The sequence below is a fragment of the Rhinolophus sinicus genome, chromosome 5 (assembly GCF_057876585.1).
Source record: "Rhinolophus sinicus isolate RSI-liver-muscle chromosome 5, RSI-T2T, whole genome shotgun sequence".
Lineage (NCBI taxonomy): Eukaryota > Metazoa > Chordata > Mammalia > Chiroptera > Rhinolophidae > Rhinolophus > Rhinolophus sinicus.
In genome coordinates this window covers 108,299,127-108,317,906 of record NC_142505.1, presented here as the reverse complement: position 1 = coordinate 108,317,906, position 18,780 = coordinate 108,299,127, and the positions used below count along the sequence as shown (strand labels likewise).

Genomic DNA, 18,780 nt, shown 5'->3' with positions numbered 1-18,780 from the left:
AGCCCTAAAGGGAGAAATAGAGGGAATATGAATCAATTGATATGGAAAAATGAAAGTAAAGATCAGTTTCTCCAAGTTAATATGAAGATAAGATGAAATGCCAAGAAAGTCTGAAGAATACTTCCTGTAGTTTGCAAATAAACAGTGAAATTAGCATGAAAGAACAAGCAGAGGATAACGAAGTTTTTTCCCCCCAGAAATTCAAGATGGAGCAAATATGGCAGACCGTTATCTTTTGTTAAATCTGGGTGGTGGGTTCTTAGGTGTCCCACATCTCTGTATTTGAAAATTTTCACTTAAAAAAAGTCATGATGGGTCATTTACCTTTTCAAGAACTATGCTTTGATTTGGCTATTTCACTTTGGAAATAACACGAAATGGTTATTTTAAAAAATAGATATATTTTTAAAGATCAATTTTTTAAATAGGTATTTTTAATATAGAATTGAAAACCCTGTGTTTAAAATAAAGGAATAATATGCTTTGTATGACATACCCACATGATGAAATAATGTTTTAGAATAGGCCTAATTCAACTAATGGATCAATATTACATGGAAACGGCAGAATGGCTCTTTTCTATAAAAACCTTATAACTTCCCTATTTACAATTCCCTGTATCATTTTGACAACCATCAATACAATTCCAATATTATTATTCTTAACCCTGAAATTTTGCCCTTTAGAAGACCCCTGAAGGAACTTCAGACTTGGAAAATCTTGCCATTTAATGAGTTTGTTTATTCATTTATCAAGTGTTAAATACGTGCCTATAATGTGCTTCCATTATGTGCATAGCAGTGAACAAGATGGGCACAGTACCCACTCACGCGAATTACACCCTAAGATGGGAGGAGAGAGACAATAAACATGATACAACATCAAGGAGTGACTAAGTGTTGTGAGAAGAAAATTAAAGCAGGGGAAGGGAATGGGAAGCGATGGGTGTGCTGTGTTAGGTAAGGTGGCCAGGGAGGCAATGACACTTGAGCTGAGGCTTGCATGGAGAGAGTGACATGGCAAGACCTGCGGTTGGAGCATCCCTGGCAGAAGAAACCCAATGTGAAAAGCCCTGGGGCGAGAATGAGCTTGGTGTGTTTCGGCGCGTGGAAAAATGGTGCCAGGCAGTGGGGTGACGGAGGGAGGGTAGTAACCCTAACTTGGGGAGACAGATAAACACTCATTTACAGGCTTGTGCTGTGTGCCTACCAGCGAAAGGCCTCCGTGGGGGGTTGAGTCTGTTTTAGGCACAAAGTGCAGTCAACAACCTCACCTCGGCTGCTGTAGGAGGAATGAATGGTAGCGACTCAGCCCTGAGCGAGGGCTGGTTCGGGAGGAAGGCCGGCAGGTCAGGCTACTCCCTACCCACCCGCCCCGAGATGCCAGGTGGTTTCTGGCCCTGAATTCGAGAAGGGTCTCCAGTTCCCTTCTCCTGACAATGGGATGCACAGAGGGGGACAACTTCGTCACAGCCCTGGGGTCCCACGGACTTGGGATGAGCCCCCAGATCCGCCATTAGCAGTCGTGGGTCTCTAGGCTGGCTAATCCCTCCGAGCCAGGTTAGTCCTTACTATAAAATGGAAATACTAGTAGAACGGACTTCACACTCCTGCACACCTGCGAAAAGGTCAGCCAGCGTCCTCCGGGTCAGCGTATCTGCACAGGCGCAGAAGGTCTAGCTGCGTGCGCCAGGCTCGCCTCGGCGTGCGCATGCGCCTGGCTAGCCTCGGCGTGCGCATGCGCCCGGCTGCGCGCCCGTGTGCGCCTGCGTGGAGTCGCGGTCAGGCGTGCTGAGGGGGCGTGAGGGCGCCGGACGCTGAGTGGCGACTCGGCCGCTGCGGGTTGGCCCGAGGCCGGGCGGCGGGCCTTCACCATGCCGGGGATGGTGCTCTTCGGCCGGCGCTGGGCCATCGCCAGCGACGACTTGGTCTTTCCGGGGTTCCTCGAGCTGTTCCTGCGAGTGCTGTGGTAAGGGCGGCGGGCTCTGCGGGCGGGCGTCCCGGGCCGAGAGGGAGAGCCGTCCGAGAGTCGTGACAGTGTCGCTAAGTTCTTGCGGTGTCCAGAGTTTGCTCTGAGTTCTCGTATCTAGTTCTCTCCGCCCATGGAGGTAGGTGCTGCTACTCTCCCCATTTTACAGACGGCAAACTGAGGCCCGGAGCAGGTAGGCAGTGCCCGGGGTCGTACAGGTGGGCCCGCGGCAGGGCACGAGCACCCCTTCCCACGCGTGCGGCGCCGAGCCCTGACCCTGGGAGCCGCCGGGACTGCATTGCCTGCGCAAAGCCGTGGCCTCGGAATCTGCTTCTCGAGCCAGGAGCAGCCACCTGCATCACTCCTGAGCTCTGTGTGGGAACGCAGAGAGCATCTCGTATTTGCCAAAGGAAAAAGGGGAAATAGTACCGTTTTTGAGCGGCTCGTGGCTGAATTCGACGAGAAGACGACAGGTTTGGCGTGTGCGCTCCTGTCTTTCAAAGTGTGGAATGGAGGCCCTGAGCTCTGGATAACAAACACCATGGTTATAAAAAAGTAGATTCTTGAGGGGAGGGGCATAAAAACACGAAAGTTATGAGCTGCTGCTCAGTTTCATGGTTTTCAGAGCTATGTCTTTCCGAAATCATTTTCCATTATTTCTAAACGCAGAGTCAATATCACAGAACTGACAAAAGCATAGTTAAATAATCCAGTTCCAGTTGGACTAGAATCCTTAGTGTGGGCTTCAATTCTTAATACTGTGTTCTTTCCAAATGGTGCCCTGCCCTCTGCTGCAACACCTCCAGTGACAGGTCACTATTACTTTGTATCATTTGGTGCTGCCTTTCATTGTTCTGCACTGAGATACAAAATATGCGTCCCCAATACTTGTCCTTTCAAGTTTTCAGTGTTCACCATGGAACATCTTTGCATAACTTGCTTCCCAACCCCTCATTTTTTGTATTACACGTAGCAGATTACAATGTGTGTTTACCAACTTCTTGTTAATCCACAGAAGTAAAAATTCTTTCATTAATAATTTAGCAAGCATATGGATTGTTGGTTTACCGGTTGCATGTTTCTGAGTCATGAGGGGGCTGTTTTCCAGCAGCTCAGATTATAGTTGCCTTCTTATGGCTGTAAATACCTCTCATGTGTACAGCAGGCAAAGAAGAAGAACAGTGGTGTAGGCCTGGGAAATATAACACTCATTAATCAAAGCCAGACTCTTAGTTGCCTTAAATCTCTCATTGATGAAAATTATATTCCAAAGCGAACCTCACCTTGCTTTGGAAAAAAGCTCTTTTTATTTCTTTTTCTTGTGTTTTGCGAAGCACCTCCTTGGATCCCATTTCTGACCCGCCCTATTTCTCCACAGGTGGATTGGCATTCTGACTCTGTACCTCACGTACAGAGGGAAGCTGAACTGTGCTGGCGGAGCCCTGCTCAGCAGTTACTTGATCGTTCTCCTTGTTCTCCTGGCCGTTATTATATGCACCATGTTGGCCATCGTGTGTGTCAGCATGAAAGGTGAGGAGTAGCCTTTTCTATTTGACACCCGGTCTATTTTAACAGCTTTATCGAGATATAATTCACATGCCATACAATTCACCCCATTTAAAATACACAGTTAAGTGGCTTTTAGTATATTCACAGAGTTGTGCAACCATCACCACAATCAACCTGAGAACATTTTCATCACCCCAAAAAGAAATCCTGTGCCCATTAGCAGTCACACTTCATTTCTCCCCAACTCCCTCGGCCTTAGGCATCCACTAATCGACTTTCTTTCTCTACAGATTTGCCTATTCTGGGCATGATCCAGGTGCAGTCATCCACTATGCAGCCTTTTGATCTGGCTTCTTAGCAAAATGTTTTCAAGGTTCATCCATGCTATAGCATGTGTCAGTACTTCACTCCTCTTCCTGGCGGAGTATTCCGCTGAATGGATAGACCATATTTACTTATCCCTCAGTCAGCTGGTGGACATTTGGGTCATTCCCACTTATAGGCTATTACAAATGATGCTGCTGTATTCATATGCATGCTTTTGTATAGACATATGTTTTTCATTTCTCTTGGATATGTACCTAGGGGTGGAATAGCTAGATCATACAATAACTGTCTTCAACTTTATGAGGAACTGCCAGGCTGTTTTCCAAGCAGCTGTACCATTTTCCTTTCCCACAGGTTCATAAGGGTTTCAGTTTCTCGACATCAACAACACATGTTATTATCTGACTTTTTGATCATAGCCATTCTAGTAGATGTGAAATGGTATCTCATGGTGGTTTTGAGTTGCATTTTCTTGATGATTAATGATATTGAGCATTTTTTCACGTACTTATTGGGCATTTGTATATCAGTTTTAGAGAAATGTCTACTTAGATCCTTTGTCCAATTTAAAATTGGGATATTTGTCCTTTTATTAGTGAGTTGTAAGAGTTACATCTATTCTTAATGATAATTTGTTTCTACATGTTACCATTCTCTGCAATCACCTAACTGAGAATGTCTCTGAAAATGTTGGAAACCTTCCTAGGATGAGTAGAGCACTCTGGTGACTAATAAAGAAATGCATCAGTAAATAACCCTCATTGATCAAAGATAAGGCATGCCAGCATCCAGTGTGTTTCGGTGTTTTATCACTGCTTGAATCGGGATGTAGGAGGCATGCTTACAGATCATAGATAGTAATGAAAAAACTGGGAGGGAGTAGCTGATACTGGGTAAGGGTGACAGAAGCAAGATCTTGACATTTTTGAACGATAGACTGAAAGTTAAAAGATAGTAGTTCACAAGGGGAGTTATAGAAAGAAATGTTAGTGGTAAGGTGTTTTATGAAAAAATACCGTAGGGTTTGGATGACTAAGAATATGGCCTTGCCCACTTGCTGTAGCAAGCTATAGAAAACAGAGCTCTGTGTATTTTAGTGTACCTCTGAAAACAGGGATGTGTGGGGTCTGGATCAAAGAAGGTCCTAGTTTTGCGGTCTGTGTCGGTCCCCAAGGCTGGGGTGTCATTGGTGCTGGATGCTGAAGGGACTGAATGTGTACAATGTGGCTTTAGCACTGTGACGTTGTTAAAGAAGGCAGAATTTCGGAAAGATGAAGTATGTAGATTGGTGTCATTTCACATACAACGTTACCTCATTTATTTGCTCTTTCTGTTCAGATCATGTTCTGGTTAGTACATCCAAGTTTACAACTGTAATAGTGGGATCAGATTTGAAGCAATAAGTGTAAGCTTATTGTCAACGTTCTCTGAAGTGTTTTTCTTCAGATGTTTTTGGTGGTGTCGGGGCACGTTCACAGCCCTGTGACGGATGGCCCCTCCTCCTCCTCGGCTCTTGCACAATGCCCTCCCCTCATACCAGATCAGAGCTCAGAAAACATGTGCTGACGGCCACGGGTGTTATGGGTGGGTTGCCTACCCAGCAGCCTCCTCCAAACAGCGCAGTTTTATTAAGGATGTCTCCCATCCCTCACATACCAAGAGTATGTGTCAGAGAAGCTGGCCCTCTGCCCAGCTCAGGAATGATCCCCATGTGTCAGTATCAGTTCAGGAATGGGCACGTGACCTGATTTGCACCAGTGAAATTCAGGGAGTTCACCGAGAAGTTCTGGGGAAGTCCTTCTGTGCTCCCCTAGGAACATACTGTTTCCCTCTGGATGATGCTGTGTATGGATGAGCTGCTGAATTCCTGCTGTATTGAGGCCAGAATGAGCTGACATACAGAGGACAGAACTGTGCGAAGCGCAGGGAGCCATGACACCTGTCCTGGCCCCGCACTTCCAGTCCCTCCAGTCAACGCAGCTCCTTCCTGTTTTTAAACCAGTTTGAGTTGGAGATACCACAACTGAACTGAAAATACCATGTTTTAAAAGCTTCTTAGTTTAATTGCCAATTTGTTACAAATGATTAACATATGCTTTATTAAAAACATTATGCAAATTTCAGTCAAAAATACCATAAAGTAAAAAAAAAAAAAAGAAAAAAAGACAAATGGGAAAAAATATTGTAACACGTGAGACTTCGAGCTTCTATGATAAATAAGAAAGAGACGAGTAGTCAGTAGAAAAATGGGCAAAGATCATGAACAGTTAAATAAATATAAATAGCTTTTACTTATATAAAAAACGTTCAGCTTCCATCACAGTAAGAAAAATGTACCTAGATAATACATTGAGTTGGTGAGGCTATGCTGGCTATGCTGAAACAAGCAGCTTATTTTGTTGGTGGGAATGTAACTTGGTTGAATCTCTTGGAAGCCCAGTTTGGTGTGTGTGTGTATGTGTATGTGTGTACATGTGTACCACCTTTTTCCTACATATTTGAATGTGTGCAAAGAAGTACTGGTAGGGCGTTCACTACAGTGTTGTTTAGAGGGACAAAAGGCTGGAATGAACTCAATGCCTGTCCATAAGCCACTGGTTGGGTAAAGCATAGTTCATTTATATGAGGGTGTGTTGCACACCTGTTAAAAGGAATGAGAAATGCTTTGTGAGCAGATAAAGTCCAGGACATTGTATTAGTTTGCTACTTTTTCTTAAAAGGCATGTATATCATTACATGTTTTGTTCATACGCAGATTGGGCGGCTACACAAGCTTACTTTTAGGACGGTAACTGAAAAATGGGTTTTGTGATGGAAGGAAGGCTACATATTTCCTTTATACCCATTTGAACAATTTGAGCTTTTTACCCTGAAATGTATTACCTGCACAAAATCAGTGAGTTTTTTTATAAACTAAATTGTAGGTATATTTTTGAACAACTGTTAACACATTGATAAATTTTCTTTTTTTTTTTTTTAAGATTTTATTGGGGAAGGGGAACAAGACTTTATTGGGGAACAGTGTGTACTTCCAGGACTTTTTTCCAAGTCAAGTTGTTGTCCTTTCAGTCTTAGTTGTGGAGGGTGCAGCTCAGCTCCAGGTCCAGTTGCCGTTGTTAGTTGCAGGGGGCGCAGCCCACCATCCCTTGCAGGAGTCGAACTGCAACCTTATGGTTGAGAGGACGTGCTCCAACCAACTGAGCCATCTGGGAACTCAGTGGCAGCTCAGCTCAAGGTGCCTGTTCAATCTTAGTTGCAGGGGGCAGAGCCCACCATCCCTTGCGGGACTCGAGGAGTTGAACCAGTAACCTTGTGGTTGAGAGCCCACTGGCCCATGTGGGAATCGAACTGGCAGCCTTCACAGTTAGGAGAACGGAGCTCCAACTGCCTCAGCCACTGGGCTGACCCGATAAATTTTATTCTTAATACATGGATAAATTCCATTGCCCCTTTTGTTTCATAAGTCATCGCAATAATTAATCTGTCTTTTTGAGCGGAAAGATCATGTTTATTTAGCTGTTGGATGATACCTCTCTAAAAGAAACACCACGAGTTGTAGAGGGCATATGTGGGACAAATGGAATTCAGTCATTTTTATCCAAAAGACTAAAGCTTGTGTGTTTACCTCTCCTCTTTTTCCTGGTCATCTCTATAGCTTAGTTGGGAAGAATCTTGATATTATTGTGGTAGTTTCTAGTGTTGATTTGAGAACCTTTCTGCTGAAATCCTACTTTTCCTACCAGGTGGGAGGTTTAATTACTGACTACCACGTTTTGATAGAACACCCTCAACATGCAAGGTCTGCCATTCATTTGGTTTTGATTCTAGGACATCTAACATTGCTCTGCATTTGTATCTCAACAGCTCATTGCTCACTTCATGCCGGAGGAAATCACTGTAGTGGCTAGAGGTGTTGAATTCTGTGACAGGCCTTCCTTTTTTCTTTTTGTTGCTCTTAGGTAAATGGCTGTGCCTAGTGAAGGACGGTAGGGTTGCTTCACCAAGACTATTGAGGACACACCATTCAGGGACATAGCTGTGCTGATCAATTACGGGCCATGTGACCTCAGACGCCCACTGCAGCAGCCAGGGCCACACCAGCAACTCTCTATCTTGAGAAGAAAATAAATATCTAAATAAAATAAGAATGTTTTTCTGGGCAGGGATAACTATAGAAAGGAGACTTTTTCAGTATCTTGCTTCTTTTCTGGAGCCTTAAAAACAGAACTCCATTTCCTGCCTCCGTATTTGTTTCGGTCGTGCGGTACTGGCATGTTGGGAGTTTCAGATCCTGCTGCCACTGACAGCATTAGGGCATTCCTGTATTTGGGACCCCGGCGCTCCAGAAAGCGGGGTGTGGGCAGACACAGTTTCCTCTTTCTCTCGGGTGATCGGCTGTTGTACAATAACAAGATCCAAATATAGAACTGATTTTTTTCATGCCTGCGCTCGCTGTCCCTCAGAAGAGAGAGTGCTGATTCAGTTGCCATATAAGATTTTGCCTTTGTGCCAAAGTGAGGCCTGATAGGGTCTAATATTTTTAAATGTGACTAAATAATTCATTCTAATGGAAAATAATTTTTGGAATTTAAAAACTATTTCCTGACCAAATTGTTCTTTACATCTTAGATTTTTTTCAATCACTGTATTTGTTTTAATCATATGGCATTTTTGCATTATTTAAATTGGTGTTTATCACATTTTCCCAAAGGGAGAGAGTTGATGTTTTACATCAGAATTAAAGCACTCGGACCTCTATTGATACTTGAATTTGTTTTTTACAAATACAGTAAAAATGTTAATATTAGGCTTCTTTAAATGGTCTCAAAATCAGAATTGTTTCCTTTCCCAAAGTGAGGACCTTGGGGGCCTTGCTGAGGCAGAGCCAGGGTCCTGCAAACCTGGATTACATTTTAGAAAGTAGTTACTGAGTTCTCTGAGCCTCAGGTTCCTCATTTGTAAGATGGGATGGTGACTGTCTCACAGCCGTTGTGAGGATTAAAGAGTAACTGCTCTAAAGTGTTTCGGAGGTCCCTGGAGGGATGGAGGACTCAGTGCGAGGCTGGTTAGAACTGGGGTGATGACAGTTTATCTCTGTCAGAACAGTTCTGTTTTCTGCTGGTTGTCCCAGCATAATTTTTAATAGTGCCTTCTTTTGCTCTCAGAAGTATCCCAGTTTGGACAATGATTATATTGTTAGAGCCCCAAAGTGTTTTTAAACCCTGGTAAGTCTAAGAAATGAATCTGAGCCTTTTGGTCATGTTTCCCATCCCTTACTTTGTCACTTGCCCTCAAACTTAGGCATTGATGGCCAATTATAAGTAGAAAAAGACAGATGGGGTGCATACAGTACCAGTATGTGCTCTTATAGCTATATTTTTGTAGAAAGGAAGCTCTTCATCTCTGAGGGTGCAAGTGACCGATTGGGATCTTTTCTGTATTTCAGGAACCATTTGTAATCCTGGACCACGGAAATCTATGTCTAAGCTGCTTTACATCCGCCTAATGCTCTTTCTGCCAGAGATGGTCTGGGCTTGTCTGGGGGCCTCCTGGATTGCAGACGGTGTTCAGTGTGACAGGGCAGTTGTGAATGGTGTCATTGCAACCGTCGTTGTCAGGTGAGGTCTTCCCGTCATCTCTTTGAGTTTCTTATCCCAAATGCATTTGACATGTAGGTAAACAGACCTTTCTGATTAACTACAGGCCGCCCAGCATCATGCAGGCTTCCTAAAATAGTTAGAAATTGGACCTTTTTGAGTAAATCATAAAAATTTAGAGGCACTGTTTATACATGAGAAATAATTCATGTTCCACTATGCATTTATTGCTGTAGTTTTCTTTCTTACTGGTTCTCATTTTTCTGTATTCCCTCCCTTCTCTTATAAGAAGGAAGAAAACCTGAAGCCCAAAACAAGGGCAAGTACTAACGGTAGGATGAGAAGAAATACAGTGTCAGGAATTATGGCAAAGAGTGATGCACTAGAGTAAGACTTGCATTTTTCAGGCTAGAAACTTGATATTTTCTACATACATCCCCTTGTGTTATAAAGAAGGGACGTGTGCTGATGGTGCGTTTTCTGAGTCTCACAGCAGAGTCCCCTCACAGGCTCATCTCGCAATGGCACATGGTCGTGAACCCACAGAGCCTTGCATATTGTGGACAAGCTAGAACCGTGTACACACATGACTGGAAGACCTGTCAGGGTATCTCATGATATGCAAACTCCTTTTGGTTTTCCCGAGAAGAACCCTGAGGCACTGGGGAGTTGGGCCTGGGTCGTGGTCAGGGGGCTATGGAGAACAAGTTCCAGTTGCTTCCATGCCCAGGTTGCAACTCTACCCACTAGACAGCTCCTTTCCTCTTTTGTGATCTTTACTTTTAGGGCTCTGATCTTTGTGGGGCCTGGTTAGCTATGGGCTCAAGGAACTTTCCAGAAGAAACAAGTTGCTCGCCTTAGTCAGCTTCTGGGAGAGTCACATCTTCCTTTGTAACTGAGCTACAGTTGTACAGATGCAAAACCTGAAGCCGCGGGAGGGAGCCTGTGGCTCCTGCCTCTGGATGGAGAACCCACAGCCCTCGAGCCTTTTCTTCTCTGTTTTGCAGTTGGATTATCATCCTCTCCACTGTGGTCACCATTGTCATTGTCTTTGACCCCTTGGGGGGGAAAATGGCTCCGTATTCCTCTGCTGTTCCCAACCACCTGGACAGTCAGGAGTCGAGTCAGTTACTTAACGGCCTCAAGACAGCAGCCACGAGCGTGTGGGAGACCAGAATGAAGTTCTTGTGCTGTTGCATCGGGAACGACGACCACACTCGAGTTGCTTTTTCGAGTACGGCAGAGCTTTTCTCAACCTACTTTTCAGTAAGCTGACGGGGTCTGGTTTCGTCTCTTTCTTGTGTTTAAGTAAATGCTTCCTACGTTAAGATGAGCACTCTGCATTTTGAGCCCATCCCCCAGTTCACATAAAATAGCTCCTGAGAATTTGTGGTCTGTGGGTGTGGCGGGGTGGGGGAGATGGCCCCTGGGACGAACATGCGAGTCCTCTGGGCAGCTTCAGCCAGGGCCCTGCGTTTGCAGACCCTGCCTCTGGCCAGCACATCCTGTGCTGACACTTGTGCATTTACACTGTCAAGATTTTGAATTCGTTTTTAATGAACAGAGTAAGTTTTTAAGGAACCTGTACATTTTGGGGATAATTTGTCTTTTCATGTCCTCCATCCAGCTGGTACTCAGCAGAAACAGGGAGAGTCATGGATCCAAGACGTTGTCAGACTTGGTTTCTTACTACTTTGTAGCTTGGTACAAACAATAGATTATTCTGCTTTGGAAGGAAAGTTTGGATAGATTAGTGCAACAGAAGGGTGTCATCATTCTAGAGTGGTTTCTTTAGTGATTTGGAAATACTCTTTTTTCTTTCACATTTAATGTGCTTTTTCATATAATGTCCTTTAATAAACTTACTCTGATCAGTATTGAGACCAGGTAAGGGGGAGGAATTCTCTTGACCGCCTGTGCACCTTTGGTCTTTTTCTCACCTGAGTTGTCCAACTGCACCGTCCAGGGGTGGCTCCATAGCCTATCAGCAGCCCCCACATGGGGATTAGTGTGTCCCCCTGAAGAATTTTACAGGAATGCTTCAGCCTAGTCTTAAGATAGTTGGAAGCAGGAAGAAGAGGAGCTGGCTCTTCTCAGAGTATGTCTTAACCTACATCATAGGCAGCACTCATGGCTCAGTGGCCAAGTGGCCAGTGCCTGGTTCTTGCTATGGACCGGGAGTGCTGGGCGTGGCTGAGGGGCCCTGCCTGCTCCTTAGCCCTCCTGGGAGAGAAGGGTAAGGTTAGGCTCAAGAGACGCTCTGTGTTGCTTTCCCAGTTCTAGGTTTTTTTTTGAGGCTTGCTGTGGCCAGTAAGTATAAGTTGAGTCTTCTGAATCTCTACCACGGACCTTTGGACCAAACCTTCACAGCATCTTGGCCAGTGAGAGTATAAACGTGGACTAAATTGGCAAAAGTGTTGAATTTACTCATTTATTCCCCCCACTTTACAAAAGATGGGAAGTAGATTAAAAGTAGCTGTCACTTGAAGAAAAATTTGAAAAGGAATATCAACAGTATTTTTATGTTCTCCGGTGGATTTGTCTGATGGCAGGACAGTGAAAAACATCCTGCTCATATAGAGGAGTCCCGAAAGAAAAGGACGTTTTAAAACACCTTTTTACATATAACTGTATCTGCGTGTGTTTGCGTGCGCGTGTGTGCGTCCGTGCATGGGAACTGTATAAAACTGATTTTAAGGAACTCATGGGCAATTCCTGCTGAGTTTTATGACAAGCCCTTGTGATTTCCCATCCAGGACACAGATCTGGTGCCCAGTGACATTGCAGCAGGCCTCACCCTTCTCCATCAGCAGCAGGACAGTATCAGGAATAACCGGGAGCCAGAGGAGGGGATCAGCCATTCCCCGGGGTCCTCCCAGGTAAGCCCATGTTTCTGTTGGGTTGTACAGCTTTGACATTTACACCCATTTGTAAGTATTAAAGCAAAACAAAACAAAACTAGCTAGCAGTAGTTCAGGAGTTGGCTTGGAATCTGATTTGTGGATTCTGCTAGTTGTGGTCTGTCACCTATGTGGTAAGGCAGCTCCTCACAACCTGGAGTTCAGCTAGAGGGAGCCCATGCCTGGCCAGTTTGCCAGCCAGTGTATTTTTAAAGCATTGTCTTTCAGGAAAGTGACTGTGAATCAATAGTTCCTTCTGGGTAACACGTGTACGCTCTTCTCTGGGCCAGCGGAGCAGAAACAGTTCAGCTGTGCTTCATGATAGTTTTCCTGCCAGAGATTTGTATGCTGTTGAAAGAGAATAGTTCACCTAGATGCACGTGTTTCTCTGCACCTGTTCAAGCACCGAGTTTTCCGCCACTCACCTGTTGCTGTGGCGTGGAAACCTGCTGGCCTTCCCCCGCATCGGGCAGGAAGTCACTGGCTCACCTCGCCTGGAGCCAGAAAAGTCATCAGGGGCTTTGTTGACTTCCACTATTCTTGCTGCATTCCTGTAAAATGAGGGGTCCATCTCCATCTGTATTGAAGGACCAGTCCTTCCAGAGAGGACTTCCCTTTGGAAGTCCTCTGTGAGGTGCGTTCAGGGAGGACAGAAAGGGTACAAGCAGGAATTTGAGTTCAGGTTTAAGGTCTTAGTGTTGAGCCTCTCCATAATGGTTTGTTCCCCTGACTGTTTTTCTCCTTCAGGAAGATGATTTGGATGCAGAATTAGAAAACTGCCATCATTACATGCAGTTTGCAGCAGCTGCCTATGGGTGGCCTCTCTACATTTATAGAAACCCGTTCACAGGGCTGTGCAGGATTGGTGGTGACTGGTATGTCAGCATGGGCTGGGGCGTCCGCCTTCCTTTAGATGTCGCTTACTGTGGTGCCCAGACTTTATTTTCTAAAAATAATCATCTTTCCCTTTTTAAAAAAACCTTCTATTTTGAAATATTTCAAAAACTGCAAGAGTAGTGCTAAGAACCCCCATATATCCTTTATCTAGAGTCACCAGTTGTGACTCATTTTTGTCACATGTGCTGTATCACTCCCTGTATATACATATTTTGTCCTCTGAACCATTAGATTTAGTTGCAAACATCTTGCCCTTTTGTCTCTAATTACTTCAGCCTGTATTTCTTAAGAACAGGACATTCTTTTACATAGCTATAGTACAATAATAAGATTCAGGAAATTTATCCTTAACCATTAGCTAATTTACAACTTGTATTCAATTTTTTCCAGTTGTCCCAATATCTTTCTACAGTTTTTCCTCCAGTCCAGGATTATGTGTTGCATTTAGTTGTCATGTCTCCTTAGTCTCCTTCAATTTGGAACAGTTTCTGAGTCATTTGTTATCTTTTGGATATTGACATTTTGAAAAGGACAATCCAGATATTTTGTAGAATGGCCCTCAATTTGCATTTGTCTGATGGTTTCTTCATGAATAGATTCAAGTTGTACATTTCTGGCAGGAGTGCTCCGTGAGGACTCTTGTGTCCTTGGTTCATCATAGTGGGAGACACATGATGCCAGTTTGTCCCATTGCTGGTGATTTTAGGGTCTTTCCATCCTTGGTGATTTGAGATGATTCCAGAAGTCAACACGCTAGTAAGAAGCATGCACATAAATATGTTGTCTTTTAAAGGCCATTATATGTTAGCCAGACCGAGTCCCAAAAGTTGTAAACTCTAGTCCTCACTGAGGTTTGCTGGGAAAACAGGACAGTGAGTTTGATATTCCTTGGTAGGTGGCTCAGGTTGTCCCGTTTTCAGTTGCAGAAGCAGGACAACAGAATATGACTTGGTTGGAGGTGATCAGCTCAACTGTCATTTTGGCTCCATCCTGCAAACAACAGGGCTGCAGTACGGGGACTTTGTTCACGTCAGCTTTCATGACAAGGTAGAGTACAACAGAGGGTACTCACTTCTTTGTGAGGTGGCTCCAGGACCCCTTTGAGATCCTGATGGAAGTTATAAATTATTCCCTCAGAAAAATGTCGAGTCTCTCTGTCTCTCTCCCCTTTCCCCTTCTCTCTTCCCCCCTCTCCCCTTCCAGGGGCTTTTCAAACCCCTGGAAGCCCACACAGGTTTAACATAAGATAAAGCAAAAAGTCTTCATCAGAGGTGCTGTGCTGTGTTTTTACATGAGTCCATATTTTATTGAAGAGCAGTGAGTTGCATTTGGTATCAGTCCACACAGGTGTCTGGAGTTCATTGACGCTGGTTCCTGGGTCTGAGCTCCAACCACCGTAGTGCAATGCAGTGGGTCTCATACGCTGGAAGGCATCAGAGTCCCTGGGAAGTTAGTGGCCCTGCAGCGCTCTCCGGCTTCTACAACCGTCCTTGGCAAGGCTTTGCAGCTCCCCGGGTGATTCTCATGCACCACAAGTTATGTACCACTGGTGCAGTGCAGTGGTTCTCAAATTTGCTGCCTAATGGAATCTCCCAGGGAGCTTTGAGATCTCTGGAAGTCCAGGCCACACCCTGGGTCAATTAAATCAGAATCTCTGGCCATGGGACCCCAGCTCGGGAGCACCCCCAAGTGATTCCATTGTGCAGATGATTTGGGGACCACTCATGAGCATACTGCTCTCCAGCCCAGTGGCTTCCAGAATCACCTGGGAAGTTTACAGAAGCCCAGTGTCCAGCTCACACGCCATCCCAGTGAAGTCGGAATGACTGGTTGAGACCAGGCACGAGTGTTGTTTTAACACTCTTGGTGCGTGTGCCGTGCAGCTCTGCACTGCCCTTACACTGAGTGTAAGGACGGAGAGAACTGCAGTCTTCCAAAGAAGGCCGTTTTTCAAAGGGTTTGCGACTGTTCTGTGAGCTCTTTCAAGGAACCTTCACACAAGGTCATCCTGGTCCTCTCCTGTGGAAACCAGGCTCAGGAGGTTGGCAGTCGTTTCTTTCCCGCTTGCTCCAAATATACAGCTGTTCACTGTAAGCGAGTGGCCGTCATCGCTTTTGCTGCCGTCGGTCAGGCGCCTTCCACAGGCCAGGTGCTTTCTGTCTGCGTACCAGCCAGCGGAGTTGGGTGCCATTATATCCTTGAAGATGAGGAACAGACTAAGAACACGGAAGATGTGTGCCTGTGCTTGTGGGGCGGGGGGTGGGCAGAGTGGAGTCTGCCGAACACCACACCCTCTCAGTTTTCTTTTGGGACGAGCTCTGAAGCCAGGAGCCCAGAGCTACAGCTTCACCTGTGGTTGCTTCTAAAAGAAAGTGGGCGCTTACAGGGCCCAGAGCCTCGTACCCTGCTCAGACTTATACCAAGTACAGGCCCCACCCTGCCCGAGGTAACCGGGTGGCAGTACCCTGAAGAGAGCCATTGGTGAAGAGCACCTGTAGGTCCTGGCCCAGAGCGATGACTTGTAGTTGGTCCCCACAGATCTGGATTTATCTATGGACTCCCTGCTGGTGCTTGGACTGAGAGGAAGGAGGTCAAGTTCGACTGTAGTGCCCACACAACAGTGTAGATGTGCTGTGCTGTGGGGGGTTCATGTGAATGAAGCATGTTTATGAAAGCCCTCATTTACAGAGTGTCAGAGTAGTCATGCTGCCTGATGACGGGGAGCGAGCCCACGCAGTGTGCTCCCTTCCTCCCGCGTCCAGGAATCAGGTTTCATTGCTGTCCTGTCAGAGACACTGGGTCGGCCCCACTGAGTCAGCACGTGTGTGCTCGTCACTCAGGCCTCGTGCTGCTTCCTCTCTCCCGCAGGTATACGAGCTTCCCTTTCTAGTGGCTCTGGATCACAGGAAAGAAGCGGTTGTGGTCGCTGTGAGAGGGACCATGTCTCTGCAGGTAAGGGGCCCGACGTGGGTGGCCGGGGACAGGGGTCCTCAGCCAGCCAGCTGCAGGTGCCTGCCTGCCTGCCTGCTGAGCCTTCTCTGCCGGAACTGACGGAAAGAAGTCGTGAGGTTCTGCGTAAGTCAGGAAAACCCAGGACAGAAGATGAGGAAGCGAATCCAGGCTTGTGAAATAGTCCCCTCGAGAAAACAGATGAGGTCGTTTCCTTTTAATTGAGAAATGTCAGAAACATAAAGGCCAGCAGGGTGGGCTCCCCCGCTCAGGGGTGCCCGCTTGGCTCCCTGATGAGCCTGGCCAGGCCTCCAAACTGGGGGACCGTCCCCATGAAATTCTACTCCCAGAGCCAGAAAGGGACAGTAAGTTAGGTAGTCCCATGTTGTCAGCGTCACTTCAAATTGCCAGGTTCCTGTTCTGGATCACAGCCGGCCCAGCGCGCCTGCTGGTGCCCAAGGGTCTGCCCTTCGGATGCTGTGAGAACCGCCGTTCCCCCCTCCCCAGCCCGGGCACCCCTGTCCCTCCTGCTCACGCCTGACTTCTGGGCCCCGTGGAGATGATGGATGACGTTCCTCTGTCCATTTCTGTCAGGCTCTCTGGTCTATCCCTGGCTGCTCCTCGGTCTCTGTCTGGTTCTTACTTCCCTGCTGACCCAGAAAATGTAATGAATCTCCACAGCTTTGCCTCCCCTCTCCTCTGTGCTCTCTGACTGGTTCTGTGGGGCAGGCTTGCAGCTCTGCACGAGCCACCTGTGTCTGCTCAACGGCACTGAAGAGACACCAGAGCCCTCACCTCTTCCCGGATCTGCTCCTCCATCTGGCCCCCATTTCTGGCAATAATGCAGTGCCCCCAGCTGCACACTGAAGGAGTGGCCGAGTGGTCTACAGTTTCTCCTCACTTCCTGCCCAGGCTGTGTGTGGAGCCCTGCCTCAGCCCGTCTCTGGCTGTCTCCTCCCATTCCCAGCGTCACGGCTCTCCTGGCCCGTCCTGTCATACCTGGGCCAGTGAAACTTCCCTTCCTTGGACCCTGTCTCAGTGTCTCACCTTCCCAATCTGTCCTAAGTACTGTTCACAGATACTCTGTTAGAACGTGGGTCACATCTTACCATTCCTTCTCAAAAACCTCTGGCGACTTGCCGCTGCTTTAATACAAAGTTCATGTTTCTTATCACAGCCCTGCTGGTGCTTTATGACCTGACCCCACCCTGCCTTTCCAGTTCCCACTCAGCACTGGGCACAGGGCCAGTGGTTCCCAACCTTGACAGCGCACCTGTGCAGCTGTGTAAACAGTGTAGACGAGGAGCCCCTCCCCCAGCGAGTTGGGCTCATGGGGTCCTAGGGACACACCAGCCTCTCACAGGCAGCCCCTCTGCCCATATCTGCCCATTGCTGAGCGGCCCACTGCCTACTTCCTACGCAGATGCCTCTGCCTTTGGTTCTGCCTGTCCTCTGCTTCCTGCACATGAGCTTTTCCTTTGGGCTCTGGCTCAGGTGCCACCTCCTCTAGGAAGACCCCCGGAACCATCTGATGTGTCTTACCCTCCCTTCCATTTCAGCGAGCTGTTGACTGTAAGCCCTCGTACAGGGCTCCCAGATGCTTTGTGTGCAGTGAGGGAGAATTAGGGTGTGTCTTAGATATGTCCCAGCCCCAGGTCCCCTTCCCTGTTGTTCATGCCTGGCCCAGAGCTAGTCATGTCGCAGGTCAGGAGCTACCTGGCCACCTGGGTTTCTCTCCTGAATTCAACCTTTATGGGTTCAGGTCTCAATCGCCTGACCCAGGAGACCGTGCCCTCCCAGCTATCCCTCAGAGGGACCCCCCTGCCCAGCCTCAGACAGTGCATGACTCACCCCAGCTGACAACCCTTCCTCAATGCACCTTTGCAGGACATCCTTACGGACCTGTCAGCAGAGAGCGAGACCCTGGACTTAGAGTGCGAGGTGAAAGACTGTTTGGCACATAAGGTAGGGGTCCTGGGGTCTGGGGTCTGGAAGGTTCTGTGAAGGAGAAACTGAAAGGGGTCGGAATTTTCCCAACTCTGAATCTCTCACGTTAATTCAAGCCGTCAACAAATACCTACTATACGCTAGGTGCTGTGCAAAGAGATACGTTTATTCTTACAGCACAGGTTCTTACGACAGCCCTAGGAGGTGGTGGTGGTTTTCGTTTTTTTAAGAGAGAGAAGCGGGTTCAGAGCGATCGAATGACTTCCAGAAGCCACACAGCTCTTGGAATAAGTATCCAAGTTGGATTTGAACCCCAGTCAAAGTTTCTCTTTCCTTGTAATTCAAGTAAAACATTCTCATGGTGAAAAAAATAACTTTAGTTCAATACAGAGCAAACGAAACCTGTACTCTCCTAACACTGTACTAACAGAGCAAACTAGACCTCCTGCTAGGACTGCCCCCTGAGAGGCAGCCACTGGGCACCCTTTCCTGCGTGTCACACCCGTTTTCTCTGCAGCTGTCCCCACACCGCAGTCCTTGTGGCGCTGCTGCTGTGCGGTAGGGGTGGGAAGTGGAAGCTCCTCCGGAAGGAGTGGAACCGGCCTTCCCGGAGAGCTGGTGGCTTTTTTCACGTTTTAAATGTACATAACATAGTATTTGTCATTTTAACCATTTATAAGTGTATA

General features: G+C 46.8%; 1 protein-coding gene across 2 annotated transcripts in view; it reads left to right on the top strand.

Moving 5' to 3' along the window:
- The first annotated feature begins 1,755 nt into the window (after positions 1-1,755).
- Positions 1,756-18,780, top strand: part of DAGLB (diacylglycerol lipase beta) — a 29,980-nt gene continuing 12,955 nt past the window's right edge. Inside the window, exons 1-9 of one of the 2 annotated variants that reach the window (XM_019753625.3) lie at positions 1,756-1,968; positions 3,347-3,498; positions 9,251-9,422; positions 10,409-10,667; positions 12,158-12,280; positions 13,049-13,176; positions 14,119-14,245; positions 16,067-16,150; positions 18,035-18,112. In XM_019753625.3, the coding sequence (XP_019609184.2) occupies positions 1,874-1,968; positions 3,347-3,498; positions 9,251-9,422; positions 10,409-10,667; positions 12,158-12,280; positions 13,049-13,176; positions 14,119-14,245; positions 16,067-16,150; positions 18,035-18,112 (1,218 nt within the window). In that variant the 5' untranslated portion in view covers positions 1,756-1,873. Of the gene's footprint in view, positions 2,108-3,346; positions 3,499-9,250; positions 9,423-10,408; positions 10,668-12,157; positions 12,281-13,048; positions 13,177-14,118; positions 14,246-16,066; positions 16,151-18,034; positions 18,113-18,780 lie in introns of both variants that reach the window. The other variant, XM_019753626.3, reaches the window with a different exon arrangement.